This window comes from Carcharodon carcharias, chromosome 4 (genome assembly GCF_017639515.1).
Source record: "Carcharodon carcharias isolate sCarCar2 chromosome 4, sCarCar2.pri, whole genome shotgun sequence".
Taxonomy (NCBI): domain Eukaryota; kingdom Metazoa; phylum Chordata; class Chondrichthyes; order Lamniformes; family Lamnidae; genus Carcharodon; species Carcharodon carcharias.
In genome coordinates this window covers 64,925,189-64,946,840 of record NC_054470.1, presented here as the reverse complement: position 1 = coordinate 64,946,840, position 21,652 = coordinate 64,925,189, and the positions used below count along the sequence as shown (strand labels likewise).

The window sequence follows — 21,652 nt, the reverse complement described above, 5'->3', positions numbered from 1 at the left end:
CAGATATTGCCCATGCCGAGGTCACCCTGAGAGGGTGGTGAAGAGATGGGTTCTGCCCCCGCTGCATGTGGTACACCGAGACCCGCATTACTGTTTTGGGGGCAACTTGGAGGAGCTGCACCTATGCGCAGTGTTGGAATTCCAGGACATGTCAAAGTCAGGGTGAAGACATGCTGGGAGGGGAGCTTCAAGGTGGCGTTGGCACCGATCAATCTGCTGTCCTCTGCACTCCACTTGCTTGCGCCTCCTTGGTATGAAAGGTTAGACCGTGTGGTGCTCAATGTGACGTAGGCAGCATTTGGCCAAGGGGGTGAGGAAGGCAGGGGGCAGGCCTAGCACCTTTGTGTGAGTGTGCGGCAGCAGCGGGGTGAGGAGGCACTGGAGCCCTGCAATGTCCCACTCTGGTTGGGGTGGGATGGCAGTGAAGAGATTCCAGGTACGAGTTACACTAATCAATGCTCTTCTCTCCTTTTTAGGAGAAGAATGCTCATAATGCTGCTGAGGGGTTGAGGACTAGCGGAGGACTGGCCCAGTTGGCCATCATTACCAGTTTTGAGCAGGAGGCCCTCGATCTGGAGAGGCACCATGCACCCAGGTCCACCGGTGTCGGTGAGGCTGGGGTGCCACAGGCAGGTATGTTTGCCCAGCACTGAAGTCATCATTGTTCTCCCAGCAGCCATGGCAGTGCTGAATGTTCAGTGATTGAAGTTTGCAACATGGCTTGACCATTGCTTATGGAAAGATGAGCACATAATGATCCGGGGGACAGGGATGCACATTGACATTGTCTTCACATTAACTGATCCAATGTCCTTGTTTTTCCTTTCAGCATCAGTGGAGCAGGGCCGGGAGGAGGAGCAGCAGAGGCCCTCTCTCACGCCTGAGGGTCCTGAAGTCTCTGACCCACCAGTATCACACCATTTCTGCCAGGCAGGCACCAGTGCAGATACCAGCACCTCCGTGGGAATTAGAACATTGTCTAGTGTCCCAGGGCACAGCGGTGAGGGCACTTCACAGTCACAGGAGGAGCTGGCGGAGACAGAAAGTGCCCATGGCGCCAGCAGTCGGAGGACTGTAGGGGACCAGGCACATGCTGAGTCGGTGGCTAATGATGTGCCCCTGGAGCTGTCCATGAGGCAGCAAACACTGGAAGTCCAGCATGATGTGCTGGAAGATCTGATGGAGATACATGACGCTATGCTTGGCTTGGTCTCCATGCTGGAGGAGTCTATGCGGACCATCGCCAACGCAATGAGCCTCATGGCTGAGTGCCATGCTTCCTCCATGGAGAGAGTGGCGACTCTCATGGAGCGGCTCCTCCAGGAGAACAATCAGGGCTTCCTGAGGATGCGCTCGGACCAGCAAGCTCTCACATCGGCATTGACCTCAGCTGGTCAGTGCCAGTGTGGGAGATGGTCTGGGCGCCAAGTTTCCCAGCTGGGTGCCCATCCATCCACGGTGAGCAGGGAGGTCCGAAGTGACCTCATGTCGGCGCAGCAGCTGCCTGTCGTCTCTGCGGGCTCCTCTCAGGGCGCTCCGGATGAGGGCAGCAGCTCCTCCGCCCCTCTGCCAGTGACCGTTGCATCCGCTGAGGTTGCGACGTCTGGGGAGATGCCAGCTGTGGAAATGGCCACTCCCTCCCAGGTGGGGCCAGCACAGGTTCCACGGGTCAGAGGACAGCCGCCAAGATCATCGTGGCCAACAGGACAGCAGAGTGAGCAGGCTGTCTCAGATGCCACTCCCAGCAAGGGGACAGCAACTAGACGTAGCACCCGAAAGCGTAAATTTAAGGCACCTTATTCACAGGTTTCTCACTGGTGCTTTTGTGTTGCCCCGCAATGAGGTCATGATTAGTTGGTGTGATTTTTTAACACCTTTGTCATTTTGTTTCCTTCAGATCATTTTGTTATATCATTAAATTTAGACATGTGACCATGGCTGAGGGTGCCTCTTTTCCTCTGCAGGTGGATGGTTACCCATGATGTTATGAGTGGCTTGTGTCAAATTGAGCTTTATTGACTTAGCCCTTAATTAATGCTCCTATCAGGCAGATGTAGCACTCAGGTATCCAGCACCACAGGCTTTTGTTGCAGGGCCATCTGTGGTGTTCGAGCTGGATTAAAGCCTCCCGGATGTCCCTGCCACCCTGGAGTTTGCCCAGGTCAGCATCTGCCCCTCAGTGTTTCCCTGTGCGGCTGATCCTCGGACTCACTGCTGGACTCCTCGTGTGCAGCCACAGCCGCTATGTTGACATCTTCATCGTCCACTGCGTCCCCCCTTTCCAGCGTCAGATTGTGGAGAGTGCAGCATCCAACCACTCACAGCGACACATGATCTGGGGGCTACTGGAGTGCGCCCCCTGAGCGGTCCAGGCATCTCAAGCGCATCTTAAGAAGACCAATGGCTCTCTCCACCACAGCCCTTTTGGAGCCGTGGCTCCTACTGTACCGCTGCTCAGCTTCTGTTCTTGGATGGCGTACAGGTACCATGAGCCACCTTCTGAGGAGATAGCTCTTGTCACCCAGCAGCCATCCATCAAGCCGGGCTGGAGCACTGAAGAGCCCCAGCACCTGGGAGTGTCTGAGGGTGTGGGTGTCATGGGAGCTGCCTGGGTACCTTGCAGACTTGTAGAATCAGAATCCGTGTGATCACACACTATCTGCACGTCCATGGAGTGGAAGCCCTTCCTGTTGACAAAGGCACCAGGCTCACCTGCTGGTGCCTTGATGGCCACATGTGTACAATCTATTGCACCCTGGATACGGGGGAAACCAGCAATGGCCGGGAAGCCTCTGGCTCACTGTGTCTGGCTGGCCTCGTCCCAGCAGTAGTGGATGAAAGTCAATGCACGCCCGAACAGAGCATCTGTCACCTGCTTGACACATTTGTGGACAGCTGACTGGGACACACCGCAAAGTTCACCCACCGACCCCTGGAAGGAGCCAGAGGCATAGAAGTTGAGGGCAGCTGTGACCTTTGGAGCCGCTGGCATGGGGTGTCCACCCACACAGTTAGCGGAGATCTCAGGGCCAACCATCTGACAGTTAGAATTTACTGTCTCCCTTGAGAGACAGAGCCTCCTTTGGCACTGCACCTCAGACATATTAAGGTAGCTGCTTTGCCACCTGTAAACCCTGGCAGCAGGATAGTGGCATCTTCTGCGGTCCCTTCCACCTTGGACTGCCTCTTTGCCCTGCACCCCTTGTGTCTGCGCCTCTCCTCCCAAAGATGGCTCCCCTGAAGGCTGAATATGCACTCCAGGCCTCCTCCCCCTTCTGGCCCTCTCTTCCTCCTCAGAGGAGATGCCTCCAGTGGAGAGCACAACTCCCATTCCCAGACTCAGGGAAGGCTTCCTGAAACCTGCAGGCCCCAAAAAGGATCTTCACTGCAGAGTGCTGACCAGAAGGTTGTGAGTCCTGTCCAAGCAGCTGGTATGAATCTGGAAGTATTTCTGCTCACACAGGCAAGTATCAGAAACTTTCAAAAATAAATATCTGACTGAGCATGTTCGTGACTCCATTGACCCCTCTTATCATTATGAATGAGGTTTATACAAATGCGTCCTACCCGCCTCCCCTTTGTGCCCATGCGACAACCTGAAACTCACACGGGCCCCATAATATCGCCGTCAATTGGCGCCTCAAGAGCCTTAAGTGGCCCGTTAATTAATAGCGGCTGCACATCAGAGATCACTGCGTGCCTGCCCACCGAAATATCACGATGGCGCACAGTGACATCGGGACACTCACCTGACGTCACCATGCGTCATTTTACACGTCGGCGAGCGGGGACCATCCCTGCGCAGCAACAGGAAAATTCTGCCCATAAAATAGAAACCCTTCTGCCTAACTTCCCCTAAGGAAAACAATATAACTTTGCTATTTCATATGAAGCCATTATTTTGGACATTTTTATCCGAACAGTTTGATGGCTTGTGCTTTCTGTTTTTGTAGCTTTTGTTCTTTCACCTATATTGGAGGCTTTCTCTTTCCTTGTCTTTCAATTTTACACAGCTTGCACAGTTTTTATCATCTTTGTATCTGTCTCTAAATCTCTCTCTCTCTCTCTGTCCCTTTCTGTCTCTCCACAATTCTTCCCTCTGCCTCCATCTCTATCTTTCCTTGTCTCTGTTTACCCTTGTTTCTGCCTCTCCGTCTCTAACTACCTCTCTCAGCCTCGCTCACTTTCTGCCACACAGAGAAACATGTTCCCATTTAAACAAATCTATATGACCTAGGAGTGACCCAGCAAATGTTGCCATGGGAACGGCTGCGAGGGTTTCTCTGCGATTATGCACATACATACAAAATGTTACGGTATCTGATCTCATTCCTGGATGGTTTCCCTACCACTGGGGAGTCTGCTAAAACTGAGGCTTAAACGGGGCTCATACTTTATCGTCCTTTTTCCTTTACTGTGGGCAGAATTTTAGGTCAACAGGCGGACACGATCGGTAGGTCTGGGATCGGCCGGGTAACAGACCACCGGCCGCGATCGGACACCCACCGCAATTTCACACTGGCTGGCCAATTAACGGGCAGCCAGCATGAGGTGCCCACTGAAATGCTCAGCGCTGCCTGGGTGGGGGTGGGAGGAGGGCTGGCACTGACATAAGCCCAGGCGTGGGGGAGCGTGTAATCAAAGCTCCCTGAAGGCAGAGAGCTGCCTCAGGGAGCTGAAGACTTTAAAACTAATAAATAAAGCTTTTAAAATCAGGAGCAAAATGTCCACGCATCACAATCAGTCCCCTGAACATTTACATGATAAAAGTCCTGTCCATGTCTTTTTTATTTGATAACAGAAACCTCATCCCGCCTTTGGATGAGGCTTCATGAAAAATGCAAAGTCCACCTGGCCGATTCGCCCACCTGCCAACCTTCAGGTTGGACAGACCAGGAAAAATCAGAGACAATTACAACTTTAATTGTATTAATTGGCCTCTTAATTATCGGCAGGCGCGCTTCCGACTTTTGCGCGCGCCCGCTGACTAAAATATCGCGCGACTGTGAGATGAGATCGGAACTCATACTTTATCCTCCTTTTTTCTTTACTGTGGGCGGAATTTTTAGGTCGGCAGGTGGTCAAGATCGGCAAGTCTGGGATCGGCCAGGTAACGGATCGCCAACCACAATCGGCCCCTGACCACTCACGCGATTGGGACCCTCGCCCGACATCATCTCATGCGGTTTCACATCCAATTGGGTCAGGTGCACGCCCGCATGCCAACCTAAAAACTCTGCCATGTGAGAAAGAAATGTTCTGAGGCCTCAGCTACTAACCTGAGACCTTACCATGCTCCAGTCCCTCATCACCTATCATAGCAACCGCCCAATCTCAAAAAGTTAATGCCTTGTGCTTTTTTTTCCCCCTCTATCCAGTATCCGTTTGCTATCAAAATATCTAAACTATTTAAAATGAATTCACCCACAAATCTCTCTCTTCATATATCTCTCTCAGCTTATTGTTGTATTCCGGAAGCCACTTGATTTTTAATTTTGAACTTATACATTCACAGGATGGGGGTGTTGCTGGCAAGCCCAGTATTTATTGCCCATCCTTAGTTATGCTTGAGAACATCATGGTGAGACATCTTGAACCACTGCAGTCTATATGGTGTTGGTACTCCCATAAATCTGTTAAATAATGAGGATTTTGACCTGTCAACGATGAAGCAATGATGATATATGTCCAAGGGGAACTTGGAGGTGATGATGTTTCCAGTCACCTGCTGCCCTTGTCCTTCTATGTGGTAGAGGCCATAGGTTTGGGAGGTGCTGTCAAAGGAGGCTTGGCAAGTTGCTGAGCTAGAAAGAGCACAGAAATCTCCCTGAAGCACGGAGCTGCCTCAGGGAGATTAAGTTCAGATTTAAAGGTTGAAAAAAGGAAAGATTAAAAGTATTCAGACATGTCCCCTCATGTGACAATTTCACATGAGCTGCGACATGTTTATGCATTGTCAAAAAATGTTTTAGTTATTTAATAAAGCCTTCATGAAACCTCATCCTGCCCGTGGATGAGGTTTAATGAAAAACACAAAGGCTGCTTGGGCTCTTCGCCTGCCCGCCGACCTTAAGGTTGGAGGGACAGCCCTGACAATTAGTTTAATTGCTGTATTAATGACCTTAACAGGCCTTTGACAGTTCGGCGGGCGCGCAGCCGCCTTCAGCATGCGCCCACTGAACGGAAGTTGGGACGCATGCCCGACGTCACCATGTAATATTTTACGCATTAGCGTAAGGCCCACTCCTGCATGCCAAAGAGAAAATTCTGCCCTAGGATTCTGCCCCAATGCATTCTTGCAGTAATATCCTGGGGCTGGGATTATTAGCCTCCAACAACCATAACTATCTTCTTTATGCTAGATATGCCTCCAGCCAGTGGAGAGATTTCCCCCGACTCCCATTAACTTCAGTTTTACTGGGGTTCCAGAATGCCACACTCAGTCGAATGCTGCCTTGATGTTAAAAGCAGGCAATCCTACCTCACCTCTGGAATTCAGTTTTTCTTTCAATGTTTGGCCTAAGGCTATAATGATGCCTGGAGCTGATCTAAGCTGAGTATCAGTAAGCAACTTGACAGCACTGTCAACACCTTCCAACACTTCACTGATGTTTGAGAGTAGGCTAACGGGTTAGTAATTGGCCAAATTGGACTTGTGCTGCTTTTTGTGGACAGGACATACCTGGGCAATTTTCCACTTTGTCAAATAGATGCCAAATGTTGTACTGGAACAGCTTGGCTCGAGGCACAGATAGTTCTGGAGCACGCTTCATCTGGCTTGTTGTCAGGAACTATAACTTTTGCTGCTGGAGTGAATTGAATCGGTTGAAGATTGGTATTTGTGATTCAGGGGATCTCAGGGAGAGGCCGAGATGGAGGATCCATTTAGCACATTTGGCTGAATATGGTGGTGAATGTTTCAGCCTTTTCTTTACACTCATTCTGGGCTCCCCCATTATTGGGGATCTGGATATTCATGGACCATCCTTTATTTTTATTTGTTTACGGGATGTGGGCGTCATTGGCTTGGCCAGCATTTATTGCCCATCCCTAACTGCCCTTGAGTTGTTTAATTGTCCACAATTCACAACTGGATATGACAGGACATGATCCATTGTTGTGGGATAACTTAGCTTTATCTATCGCCTGATGCTTCTGCTATTTTGTGTTGTAGCTTCACCAGATTGATTCTATACTTTCAGATATACTTGTTGCTGTTTCTGGCATGCTCCGCTACACTCCTCTTTAAACCAGGGTGACTTTTGAGCTGTTAGATCTGATCTGAAACCATCCCATTTACCAAGTAGGATGTACCATGCAGCATGATGGAAGGAGCACAGAGTGGCTGCGAAAGAGTGTTTTGTTAACACAAGGAATTTAGTGTAAGTGGGACTTTGGTGCAGAGGGGAAAGATGGGGCCACTTTATTTTTTACCTCCAGTCGCTTTCTTTTGTCTAGGAAACTATAACTCGCTATTACTTTACTAAATTAGTAATCAAATAAAGCTAAAATAATGGATTCAATTAAAAGTAATCAATTAACCAATTAAATGAATAAATAAGGGTAGGTAGGCATGGCAGGACAGTTGGTGTGGTGTAATTGCAGCATGTGGGAGTTTGTGGAGAGCGCTGTGATCCTGGGACAACCATATCTGTGCTAAGTATCTGCAGCTCAAATTGCTGAGCTGCAATAGGCTTCACTTAAACCAGGCTGGCAAATCTAATAACTGGGAAAGTCGACAGGGCTTTAAACGAATAAAGGTGTGGGGTGGTGGGAGGATTCAGGAAAGGGTATGTTCAAAAGCGGCAAAGGAATGTCAAGGCTCAAGAGCAGAGCAGTATTTTTAGGTAATAATAAACAAAGTGGGTCAAGAAGGGGCAGAGAGTCTAACAAAGGTAATAGGGGATTCATGACTTGGGTAATTAAAGAAAAAATCAAAAACAGTCAAAGCTAAAGGTACTGTATTTGAATGTGTGAAGCATTCACAACAAATCAGCCAAATTGCTAGCGCAAATAAAAATTAATAGGTTTGATCTAATAGTCATTATGGAGAAATGGTTGCAGAGTGACCAAGGTCGGCAACTAAATATTCTAGGATAATTAACTTTTAAAAGAGGTAGACAAAATGGAAAAGGCGGAGGCGTATTCCTGATAATAAAGGATGTGATAAAGAGAGTAGAGAGAAAGGATCTTAGCTCAGAAAACCAAGAAGTAGAACCTGTTTTGCTGGAGCTAAGAAATAGCAAAGGTCAGAAAACATTGGTGGGGGTTGTTTACAGGCCCCCTAACAGTAGTTGAAGTGTAGGCCAGAGTATAAACCAAGAAATTAGAGATGCATTTAATAAGGGTAGTACAGTACAGCTTTAATCTTCATACAGACTTTGCGAACCAATTTGTAGCAAAAGTGCAGAAGTTGTATGGAATGTGCATAAGTATGTTGAGGAACTAACTAGGGATCAGACTAACAAGAGACATGAGAATAGATTGTAAACATTTCTATAAGGTTTGTAAATAGAAAGAGATTAGTGAAAGTAAACATGGGCCCATTAGAGACAGAGACAAGTGAAATTATAATCTGGAATAAGGAAATAGCAGAGACACTAAACTAATACTTTGCACCTGTCTTCACAGTAGAAGACACAAAAACATTCTGAAAATATTGGGGATCAAGGGTTCCATTAAGGAACTTAAAGGTATCAATATAAGTAAAGATATAGTACTGGAGATATTAATGGGACTAAACAAATTCTTTGGACCTGATTACCTGCATCCCAGGGCTTTAAAAGAGGTAGCTGCAGAGATAATGGATCTTCCTGAATTCCTTAGATTCCAAACCAGTTCTCAATGATTTGAAAGTAGCAAACATAACTCTGCTTTATAAGAAAGGAGAAAGAAAGAAAACAGCGGACTTTGGGTCTAACATCAGTGTCTGGTAAAATACCAGAATCTATTGTTTGGGACGTAGTAACAGGGTATCTAGGAAATGGCCTGAATTTTTCAGGCAGTGGGTGGGCTCGGTGGGAGAGGGCAGGGACAGGCCAATTAAGGCCCACCCAGAGTAATATGTGTGCCGTAGCGCTCAGCGCTACCTGTGCAGGCGGGGGGAGGAGGGAGAGTCGGGGCCAGTGCTCTTTTGCGCATGCACGTAAAAAAGCGCTTCAATCTCCCGCTCGTGGATGAGGTTTCCTAAAAAATGTGAAGGCCGTGTGACCTGTTCGCCTGCCCGCCAACATTGAGGTTGGACACGTAGCATTACTAATGACATGAGTTACTTTCTTAATGGCCTTAATAGGCCATTTACATATCGGCGTGCACACAGCCATCTCTGGCACGCACCCGCTGAATGAAATATCGCAGGACTGCGCGATGACATCAGAACACACGCTCTTCATTGTCGCCCGTCATTTTACATGTCAGGATGTCGGGCCTGCCCCCGCACGCCAATTGAAAATCCTGTCCACAATATGATTAAGCAAAGTCAACATGGTTTTATGTAAGGAAAATCATGCTTGACAAACCTGTTAGACTCTTTTGAGGATGTAACTAGCAGGGTGGATAAGGGGGAACCATTGGATATTTGGATTTTCAAAAAGCATTTGATAAGGTACCACATATGAGGTTATTACACAAAATTAGGATAGATGGGATAAGTGTGTGGGATAAGTATGTGGGATAAGTTGGGATAAAAAGTATGGGATAAAATATATTACGGATTGTGGATTGGTTAGTGAACAGAAAATAGAGAGTAGGAATCAACGGGATAGTTTCGGGTGGGCAAGCTGTATTGTGTTCAGTTTTGGTCTCCTTACCTGAAGAAGGACATATTTGCCCTAGATGGAGGGCAACAAAGGTTCACTAGACTGGTTCCTGCGGTAGGGAGATTGTCCTGTAAGGAAAGATTAAGTAGATGAAGCCTATATTCCCTGGAGTTTAGAAGAATGAGAGGTGATCTGATTGAAATATATAAAATTCTTAAGGGGCTTGACAGGGTAAATGCTGCAAAATAAAAGCAAAATACTGCAGATGCTGGAAATCTGAAATAAGAACAGAAAAACTCAGCAGGTCTAGCAGCATTTGTGGAGAGAGAAAGAGAGTTAACTTTTCAAGTCCATATGATTCTTCTTCAGAGCTAAAGAGAAGTAGAAATATGATGGATTTTATACTGTGTAAGAGGGGATGGAGCAGGTGGAATGAGATAGAAGGTCAGGGATAGGTGACAGCTAAGGAGAGATTGACAAAGATGTCATAGCACAAATGCTAAGAAATGTTTTTGCCGCTGGGGATCCTAGAACAATGTTACAGCCTCAGAATCAGTGGTCAGTCATTTAGGACTGAGATGAGGAGGAATTTCTTCACTCAAACTTTGTGAATCATTGGAATTCTCTATCTTAGAGAGTTGTGGATGCTTTGTTGCTGAGTATACTCAAGACAATAGATTTTTGGGTACTATGGGAGTTAAGGGATGTGGAAATAGTATAGGAAGATGGAGTTGAAATAGTAGGTCATCCATGATCTTATTAAATGGCAGAGCAGGCTCAAAGGGCAGAATGGTTTATTCTTGCTCTTGGTTCTTTTATTCTTACATGTTTCTTATGCTCTTAAGACAGGAATTTGTCTCCACAAGGACTGGGGTCATTTCTACCAATAATCATGGATTGACACAACTGTGACAGATAGATTGGTAAGGACGAGATTAAGTGGGTTTTTCCCTTGTATTGGTTCTCTTGGCACCTGTCACAAGCCCAGTGTGGCAGCTCTGTCTTTCAGGAATTGGCCATCTCAGTCAGTAGTGGTGCTACTGTGCCACTCCAGGTGATAAAAATTGAAGTTCCCCATACAGAGTAACCCTGTGCCCTTGCTACCCTCAGTGGTAGCTTCTGCCAACATGGAAAATAACATACATCAGGTGAGGGAGTGGGCTAGGTGGTAATCAGCAGGATGTTTCCTTGCCATGAGGCTTCATGAGATCTGATGTCAGCTCTCCCAACTGTAGATCATTATACCACTACCTCTGGTGACTCTGACCTGCTGATGAGACAGATCATATCCAGAGATGATGAAGGAGGACTCTGGGGCATTTGCTTATAGTTATGATTCTGTGAGTATGGCTATATCAAGCTGTTGCGCTTGACTAGCCGGGGACAGCTCTTTTGGCACAAGTCCCCAGATGTTATTGAGGAGAACTTTGCATGGCTGACTGGGCTAAGTGTGGCTTTCTCTTATGTAAAGCTGATACCAAGGTTGAAGCCGAGTGGTCCGCCCGATTTTATTCTTATTACTCTTGCTTGTAGCAGTTTGATGCACCGAGTGACATGCTAGGCCATTTCAGAGGGCATAAAAACAGAAAATATTAGAGGTACCCAGCAGGTCGGGCAGCCTCTACAGAGAGAGAAACAGTGTCGACAGGTGGAATCTTCCAGTCCCACTAGGAGCAGGAAGCTTTGGGGGGAGGGTGAACCTAATTTGGAGTGAGGTCAAAAATCAGTTCCCCGACAGCAGGATGAACATTAGTAATTATGTTCTCGGGACTTTAAACGCAGGTTAATTGTGGGTTGAGCTTCCTGGCGAGCAATGTTGGGAAGCCCTTTTGCAAGAATTAGCATGTCATGCATGCTCATTAAAAGGCCAGCTCACCAGAATTAAGCTCCCATCCAAATTTAGATCGTTGCAAGTGAGAAATTAGAATACTTACATTCACAACTGCACCTAAGTGGCGTGCACCTGGCAAGGCTAGACTTCTTCCATTATTAACATAGAGTTACCACTGCACCGTCCTCCTTGGGGAGCATCAGCAAATGCCTTCAGACTGGGTGGTGGAAGTACAAGTTGCGTGGAGGTTGACCAATGAAAGGAGGAAAGGTTAGCAGGGAAGGGTGGAGCAGTGGCTGGACAAAGGTGGAAGGGATAGCGCAGGTGGCCTGGGTACCCTTTAAATATGGTGCCTGGACTTTCGACCCCATGAGGTAATAGCTGGGATGGCGACTTCCTGCTCTCCTCATCATGAGAATGGGCGAGCTTCTCATGGATGCACATGTATTGAGCTGAACAGCGCAAGATTGCCGTGGTCAGCTGTCCCTCCAGAACGGAAGATTCAGCCAACGTTTCAGGTCAATGACCCTTCATCAGTTCTGATGAACGTTGGCATAGTTTCTGCATTAGGCTGGAAGTGAATTCCTTAGCCTCACATCTCTCTGTGAAAAGAAGTTTCTTCTGCCCTCACTTCTAATGGCTGAATTTTATACGCCCCCTGTGGGGGGAGGGAGGTGAAAGGGGGGGTGCACATAAAATGGAGTGGGTGCCCATCTAGCAACCTTCCCTTCCAACCCCAAGCTCACCTCCATAATATGTCAAGTCAGTTGCTACTGATAATATGCTGCTCACGCCATATAACATTTGGTGTGGGCAGCAGGGTGGAAGTGAGCAGCCTGATTTTTGGACTTGAATCTTTAAAGGGCGGGATGGAAGGGCCGGAGGCGGTGGGGGGGGGGGGCGGGGGGGGGCGGTTAACTCTTTGGGGGCTGCCCTTTCTCAATCACGGTGCAGCACCACCCCCCACCACCACCACCACCACCACCCTCCCCCCCCACCCCCACCACCCCCCTTAGGTCCTTTCTACCCGCTCCATCCATTAACACCACTGCCCCTCTCCCTAACCTACCCAAACCCTCCTGGTCCAAGACCCCGGACTTCCCTGCTCTGGGGATCCAAGGTCCTCAGGTCCTCTCTTCACCAGCAGTCCTGGCAATGGCCTCTGATGCCTTCCTGGCACTACCGGGACTGACGGAGCTGTCAGCCAATCCGACTGCCCGGCAGCTCCAGAGGTCAGGACTTTCTCCCCAATGAGGTGTGGAAGTCCCACTCAGCCCTCGTTATCAGTCCCACAGAGCTTTATGGCTGTTGGTGGGGAGAGGTTAGCATGGAGCATGTTGGCTCTTCGCTGACATGATTCCCAGCGGGGGATGGGGGAGGGGGTGGGGCATGCCACCCGCCCCACCACCCCCCCTCTCCCCCTCCCGTATTATTCAGCCCTAAATCTCAAAGCTGACACTTGAAGAAAGGCTTCCTCAAAAAATATAGCGACCCCATCCTGAGTCACAACTTGACATTTATTTATTTTGTATCGGTCAGTGTCTTTTAAAAGTGGCACTCTGTCAAGATACTCAATGTTTGTTTGCCACCTGAATTATCACTCCCAGTGCAAAGAACTGTGAGGCAGCAATATATTAGGGGAATTTGGACACGAGGCTAGCTTTTACAACACGATTTCCATTAAATAAAATGGCAAAAAAATATACAAGGCCGAAAAGCTTCCTCAGCCCAAATTTCAATACATGCTCCCGATGTGTGAAAATCAGTGTGTAGATACACATGTGCTAATATCATCACATAGGCAGAGGAACAGTGACTCCTACAACTGAGCACCTTTGATTATATGTGAGGAATAGTACTTAATAAAAATGCCTGATAAAACCTTTCTGTAAAAACATTTATGGAGCGAATAAAAGTTTAGGTTGGAGCCTAGTGCTTATTCCAACTGGTCCTTAAAACTCCCATTTCAGCCAGTGTTGAAAGTTCTGCAAATGGCATTTACTGTGGACCTTTGCAAATGCCTCAAGAAATTTAGAATAAAGCTACCTCCCCAATTGTAGTAACAATGATTAAACCCAACTAGCTGGAATCCATCGGACCTCACTCAACACATTGAATCTCACATGATTTTACTACTACTTTCTGCACTTTCCCTTCTGAAATCTTTTCAATAAAACAAACATTAATTTCTGTGCAGGATCCAGTGAGCGGACACTACTCTGATGGGGTCTCAATATCTGGGTTAATCACTCCCTAGTTTAATTTGATCGAAACCTTTAAGATTCTGAGCTGTCTTCACAAGTCTTCATCAGGGGTAGGTGAGAGGTTACAATGAGATCATGGCGGAGCAGGCTTGAAGAGCCTAGTGGCCTACTCCGGCTTCTAGTTTGTATGTTCGTATGTTCATATTTCCTTTTGATGGATCTCTCTTCACTGGTAGCTTGCTCTCAGCCATGGCTCCAACCTCAGCATCACTTTTAAATCCTTGTTCAGGAATAGTCTGACTTCAGTGACCCCTAACAATTCTTTGCATACATAGGGTCCTGAGCTGTAATCTATACTTGTTGGGCTCCATTCAACACTGCACCGCAGGTCCCTTTAATATAGATATATTACAAATGAGAACATAAGCTACTATGACCTTTCTGTCTATCTGGACCTACCGTTGCCATGGTAAAGGTTACACGTAACAGCTTAACAAATGGCAAATTTAGTTGATGTGGCTTAATGATAGATAATTTACAGCAGCTGCAATTCTTCTGCAAAGCTCACACATCAGCAGTAGTGGCTGAATGAGAGGGGCAAGGGATCATTCATGAAATGTTGTAGTATATAGTAGTGTTCCTGTAATCTCTCACTTCAATTGTACATCAATATTACCAGAAACCTTTGCTTTCTGCCTTCTTGTTTCTCATTTAAAGGCATCTCAAACAAATGAATATTCATCCTCAAGTGTGCCCAAAGGTAGGGCCTTGGTTCATGGTAGTCTTTCCATATCACTCTATCCTGTGCATTCTTTTCATTTGCCAATAATTTCCTTTAGTTTTCAAGCCATCCAGCATTGATATTCTCCTCCTTTTTCTTCCTCCTTTTCCTTGAAATCTTCTCTTCATAACATCTCTTACTGGTCCATTTCCTCATAAGATGTAGCTAACTCGCTGTCAGCTACTCTCACTGTTGATGTTTATCCCATGCTCAGATTTCTGTCGTCTATCTCTCCAGTCTACTCAGTCTCTTTGTAGTTACGTTCAGCAAATTTTTTATTCACTCATTGAGTTCAGCACTTAATCATTTGTTACTTTTTCTGTCCAGAAGATCATTTCCATTCTCCTCCAAACCCACATTTCAAAGCTATTTAGCAAGTTGGTCTCCTCCTTCCATAAAGTCCCAAGTCTCGCATCCACACAAAACAACACTTCAAATCAAACTCTTTACAAGTCACTTCTTGAGTTGTTTATTTAGCTTTCTGGTTAGCAACCATCTCCTGTTACCAAATATGGTCTTTCCCATCATTATTCTTGTTCCTGTTTCTTTGCTGCATCTTCCATCTGCAGGTATTATGCTTCCTAAACATTTGAATTCTTGCACCTATTCTAGTTCTCTTCCTTCTATGAATATATGAATATTTCTTGATAATTGTGGGATATGCATCACTTTGGTTTTGCCGATGTTCACTTTCATTCCAAAGTTCATGCCTACTGTCATTAGTCTATCTACTAGCTCTTGTAATTCTTCTGTACTTGCTACAAGTGATTTGTCACCTGCAAATCTAACTGATGCTATTATTCTCCCCCAATTTTACTGCCAGATTCTGTGTCTTCAAATGCTTCTTTGATCATTCCTTCCGTGTGGACATTGAAGAGGATTGATAATAAATAACATCCTTGTTGAATTACTCTTCCAGTTACACATGATTTCTACTCCCTGTTGGCTACTCTCACTGTTGATGTTTGTCCCATATGCAGATTTCTTCTGAGATGTCTATCTCTCCAGTCTACTCCAGTGTCTTTCAGCACTTTCAAGAGCTTAATCCAGTCAACCCAACTGAATGCTTTTTCAATATCCACTAAACAAACATATAATTCCCTTTGTAACCTGAAACTGTGTTCATTCATTAATCTTATGATGCCAATTGCTTTTCTTGTCCCTCTTTCTCTTTGGAATGCAAACTGGTCATCTCCAATGTAGTTCTGTGCTTTCTCACCCACTCTCTTTGTTACAACTCTCAACGCAACCTTCGATACATGTACAATCAGACTAATTTTACAAAGTCAGAACATTGGCATGCCTTTGGCTTCATTCTTAGGGTGATCTATCTGTCTGTATTAAGTCCTCTCACCATTTTCCTGAGAAGCGAATATCTTTGCACAGCTCAGTAAACATCGATGTTATGTTCTTTCCCATGTTTTAATCAACTCTGCAGGTATTTCATCTATTCCAGCTGCTTTTCAAGTTTTTATCTCATTTATTGCTGCCCTTATCTGTCATGAAGCTATTAATGTATATAATATTTTGGAAAGTATTTTTCTTTTAAAATAGATGTTTAGTCTGCGAGTGTGTCTTAATTAGATCAAAGTCAGCTAGTCTGGTGCTTTGATATGTACTAGTTTGAGATATAAACAGAGAAGTAGGGTGTATTTGCATTTTTTGAACAGAGCATTCAAGAAGTGAGGTGAAAACTTGACACTTATCTAGCAGCTATCAAGCAATATATTTATATTGCTAATAAAATTGGTACTATGAAAGGAGTTTCATTGTTAAAAGGTGGAGTTCAAAGAGGCTGGTGAGACAATGAGAATTTGAATCCAATCAGTGGTGGTACGTATAACTTCAGCAGTTTTCGGGTGTGCAGAGCAGAGGCAACATGAGATCAAAAGGCAGCTGCAAGCCTCCAACTGGCTCCACAGGTTTTGAATTCGTAAGGTGAAAATGCTTTGCCTGGTGTTTGGTTAAATCGATGGGCTTCTGTTGTCTTAATGGAGATTAGTTTGGGAATTTGTTAAAAGTTATGATAGTAGTAATTTGTAGCCATGTGTTTATATTTTAACCTGCATAAATTAATAAAATGTTTCATTTAGTTTAATGTAAAATCTCGAGAACTGGTGGTCTAATTCCTGAATTTAGAGTCGCATCTCAAACAGAACACTTAAAATTATAGGTTATAACAGTTGTTTAAAGTTTCCCATGGGATTTTTTTAAATAACTTGTCTTTACCAACTGCATCAGTCATAACATTATCTCACTCTCTAGCATTTCTGGTCCAATGAATTAGATGTCAAGATTATTCTCTTCTTCTAGCTCAATCATTTCATGTTTTTCACTTTTTGCATATAATTCTTCAATATGGTCCTTCCATATTTTCCTTATTTCATCAGGATTTAATAATCAAACATTTTCCTTATTCTCTATTGCTGTTGTTTTCCGTCCTTTATGCAGAGAGCCACCAATCTCTTTTGCTTTTGCATATATAAGGTCTACCTTTCCTAGCTGATCCAATTTCACAAGTATATCACGCTGCTCTTTAACCATTGTTCTAATACATTTTCTGTTCCTCTTCTTAACTCAAATGTCTGTATTTCATCTTTACTTCTTCGATATTGATATTCTTCCATTTTCTCCTTTCTTTCATTTTTTGCAACGTTGCAGTCATAACCCATGGTTACTTGATCCTTTTTCCTCTGAAAACTTTTTGCCCTTCTTTATTTGACAGATTCTTTAAACTGTTTCCATTGCTCATTCCATGTCGGTGGTAATTTTTCCAGCTATTGCTTCATTTACTTCATTTACAAATTCTTCATTTACATCTTCCATCTCAGTAGGCTTCAATGTTTTCTGTACATTCCTCCTTGGATCTTCTTCAGTTGGAAATCTGTTCCCATTTTCACAAGACTATGACCTGAGTCTGTGTCGTCTCCTGGCTGAGCTTTCAAGTTCTTAACACTATTCCTGTATCTTTGTCTCACCGTTAGGTAGCCCATTGAAATCTTCCTGCATTGCCAAACATTTTCCATGTATATCTTCTTTTATGATGGCTAAACTGTTATCATGAATCCTGTTCTTCTGCAAAAAATCAACCAGTTTTTGGCCTCACTTATTTCCTTTTCCAAGTCTATATGATCCCACTTCTTTGTCGTAGACCATTCCAGTCTCGCATAATGATCACATAGCTCTTCCCACTCTCCTGTTCGATTAGTTTTTCAGTCCTATCATATGTTTCATCAACTTCCTTATCTGAACATTCGCTTGTGGGCATATATACTTGAATGATGTTAATGCCCACTGGTTACCCCTTTAGTTTCACTACCATCAGCATTTCACTTCATTCATACATTCAGCAGCTTCCTTGTTGAACTTTATTGTTACTCTCTGTTCTTTTTCTTCTCCTAAGTTTATCATTCTCATTTCATCATTCATGAAGTCACCTTCTCCTGTCCACGATACTTCAGATAACCCTAAGGTGTTTAATTTCTCCTTTTCCATTTCTTGCTTTAGGTTGTCTAGCTTTCCTTTCCTGTTCATTGCTCATACATTCCACACTCCTATTCTTTTGATACCACCAAGCTTGTATTTACAAAGATTTCGCTGGATGGATACCTCCCTCCCTGGCCAAGCACGGTATCACCTGTCCTTTGATAGGGGTTCATGTTTAGGCTGTTGTTTGTGCTGATGCCATCCTGAGGCGTTCTCTTGGATATTTTCAGTGGTGCTTTGCCATTGCCTTCCACAGTGCTTGCAACAACTCCTCTGTGCTGTTGCTAAAAGACCACCTATTTCTACCTCTATAACATTGCCCCCTTTCTGCCCCTGCCTCAGCTCTTCTGCTGCTGAAACCTTCATCCATGCCTTTGTTACCCCCAGGCTTGACTATTCCAATGTGCTCCTGGCTTGCATCCCAAATTCTACTCTTGAAAGCCCTCCTTAAACCTATCCACCTCTCTGCCTCTCTTTCCTCATTTAAGATACTCCTTGACCAAGATTTTGGTCCTAATATCTCGTTATGTGGCTCAGTGTCACACTTTGTTTTATAATACCTCTGTGAAATGGCTTGGGATGTTTTATTACATTACAAGCACCAAATAAATACAAGGTTGTTATTGAATAAGACAGTGAGAGAGGATGGGGAAAGTACACACATGATAAGAGCTTTTTTGTTGAACTTTTCTTCAGTTTAAGATAAAAATAGAAATTGCTGGAAATAGTCATCAGGTCTGGAGAGAGAAACAGAGTTAATGGGCTGAATTTTCCCAGCCCTTGGATGGCAGACTTGGAGGTGGAGGAGCTTGGTGGTAAATAGCAGTTAGCCCTTTCGGGATGACACCCCGATGCACTCCCACCATCAGGGAACTCTCCCAGGATTGGCAGGAGAGTGGATCGGCTGCAAGCTTAATGGAGGTGCGTCCCCTACAACAGTCCAGGGAGCCTTCAGAGCCAGAGTCTCCATCCAACAAAGAGGTTTCCCCTCCATTTTACAGGACCTTCCACCTTCCCACTCTGAAATAATTAGCTATATTTAGACCTTCATGGGCGCCTCCATTTTGAGGTGCCCTCAAGGTCTCCTCCTGCCTCAGCAGCCAATCCCTCTGATTGGGCTAGCAGCATTGGGAAACAGCCTGCCTTTAATAGGAGAGTGAGCTTGGAGGCGGCCAATTAGGAAGCGGCCACGGTCTTGGAAAAGCTTGTCATAAGTAAGCATTCTTCCGTAGCTGAGACCGTTCACCAGCAGCTTCATTGATATGCTTGGAGGCTTGTTCGTCAGTGGGTGTAGATCATGTCTGGTAGAGGGAAAGGTGGTAAGGGGCTGGGCAAAGGGGGAGCCAAGCGGCACCGTAAAGTCCTTCGTGATAATACCCAGGGCATCATGAAGCCAGCTATCTGGAGCCTGGCCTACCATGGGGGCATCAAGTGCATCTCCGGTCTCATATACAAAGAGGTTCAAGGAGTCCTGAAGGTTTTCTTGGAAAATGTTATCAGGGACTCGGTCACCTACACTGAGCACGCCAATCGCAAGACGGTGACGGCCATGGATGTGGTGTACTCACTAAAGTGCCAAGGGTGGATCTTGTATGGTTTCGGTGGTTGAAGATAGTTTCCGAAAGATAGATATGCTTGGAGTCGGGGCTCTGAAGCTTTTCAGCCCACTCAAGCAACGTAAAAGCATGAAAGTGCCACCAAGTGCTCCAATCCTTTTCGCCTTTCGGGCGCAGACTGCAAATTAATGTACGTTTTTGGGGGCAGCAGAAAAGTTGGCTGCCTGAGCAAGTTGTAGAATCCCCTTGCAAAAGGTGGCCATAGAGCAGTCACTGGGAGAGGCACTCACAGCCCCTTCCAATGTCTTTATTGAGGTTTGGACCAGTATCCCTCATGGTTCAAGCTAACAGTGCAGCTTTGCAGTGCAGGTTAGGAGAATGCCTGCACTGAGAGCACAGCATACAGTCCAGTGGGCAAAGCTGCTGCCTGTCGGTCAAGTGGAGTGGGGCAGAGGTGGGTGGGGTTTGAGACAACCAGTGAGCACATTACACACTGGCCATTCAAATGGTGGCCAGAACTCTCTGGCATGCATAAGGAAGCCTTCAGACTTAACCAAGAGAGGCCCTTAGGACGCATATGCTAACCCACGAATCTCTCTCTGATCCTGTGGAAGAACATCAAGATCATGGACGAAAATAAAAGTACCTGGAAAAACTCAGCAGGTCTGGCAGCATCTGCAGAGAGGAACACTGTTAACGTTTTGAGTCCGAATGACCCTTCAACAGAACTAAGTAAAAATAGAAGAGAGGTGAAATATAAGCTGGTTTAAGGGGGGGGTGGGACAAGTAGAGCTGGGCTTATATTTCACCTCTCTTCTATTTTTACTTAGTTCTGTTGAAGGGTTATTCGGACTCAAAACGTTAACTGTCTTCCTCTCCGCAGATGCTACCGAATTTTTCCAGGTATTTTTGTTTTTGTTTTGGATTTCCAGCATCTGCAGTTTTTTGCTTTTATCAGGATCATGGAGCCTGGTGATTTAGCGGTATGCCTCATGGCTTACAGGGAGCAGAGAAGAAGAAGAAGAGAGCAGCAGGGACACTTGGCTCGGCAAAGGGAGGGGCATCTCCCTCATGGTGAATGGGCAGCAGGGCCTGCTGCACACACAGCTGTTACTCAAAGGCATCTCGCTAGACCCTGGTCTAATAACAGCGCTTGTCATTCCTGCAGATGACCGAGAACCAGTGTCACTGAAGACTGCACATGTCTAGGGAACTGGTCATATGCCACCTGCTGCAGAATTTGATGCCACAGGGACATGGAGGGCATCCACTGCCAGTGGCCATGAAGGTGACCGTGGTGCTCAATTTTTACACAACTGGCTCCTTCCAGGGCTCCACAGATGACCTGTGGGTGATCTCATAAACCTTCAGTCACAAGTGTCTCCAGGAGGTCACAGGTGTCATCTTCACAAAGGCACAGAAATTTGTGCATTTCACCCAGCATCAGGAAAGCCAGGAAGCAAGAGCGCTGGGACTGTCACAGATCCCTGGTTTTCCACAGGTGCAGGGTGCCATTGACTGCACTCACGTGGCGCTTAGATCTCCATGGCAACCAGCAGTCAACTACATCAACTGCAAGGGCTTCCACTTGCTGAATATTCAGCTGGTCAGCAACCCAACACAAATGCATCTTATAGGTCTGCACACAATTCTCTGGGAGCGACCATGACTCCTACATCCTTAGCAGCTCTCAGGTCCCTGACATCTTCCAGGGTCCACAGAGGGTTGGCTCCTCTGGGACAAGGGCTACCCATAGAGAACATGGCTGATGATGCCCATGCAGTGGCCTCAGACTGCAGCAGAGCGATGGTATAACAAGGCTCATGCCAGGATCCGGACTTTGGTGGAGCAAACGATAGGCATCTTGAAAATGAGGTTCTGGTGCCTCAACAGGTCCAGTGGAGCCCAGCAATACAGTCCCCAGAGGGTGGGAACCTGATTGGGCAGACACAAGAGAGGGAAACAAAGATAGGGATGAAGGACAAAAAAGTAGAAAACAAAAGTGGAAGGCAGAGGACATAAGGACTAGCAGCAAA

At 45.8% G+C, this 21,652-nt stretch overlaps 1 protein-coding gene across 1 annotated transcript; it reads left to right on the top strand.

The window, feature by feature from the left end:
• The first annotated feature begins 19,357 nt into the window (after positions 1-19,357).
• LOC121276750 (histone H4-like) lies at positions 19,358-19,669 on the top strand. Its single transcript, XM_041185296.1, has one exon. It carries the CDS (start codon positions 19,358-19,360, stop codon positions 19,667-19,669), a length of 312 nt encoding a protein of 103 aa, XP_041041230.1.
• Positions 19,670-21,652: the final 1,983 nt, after the last annotated feature.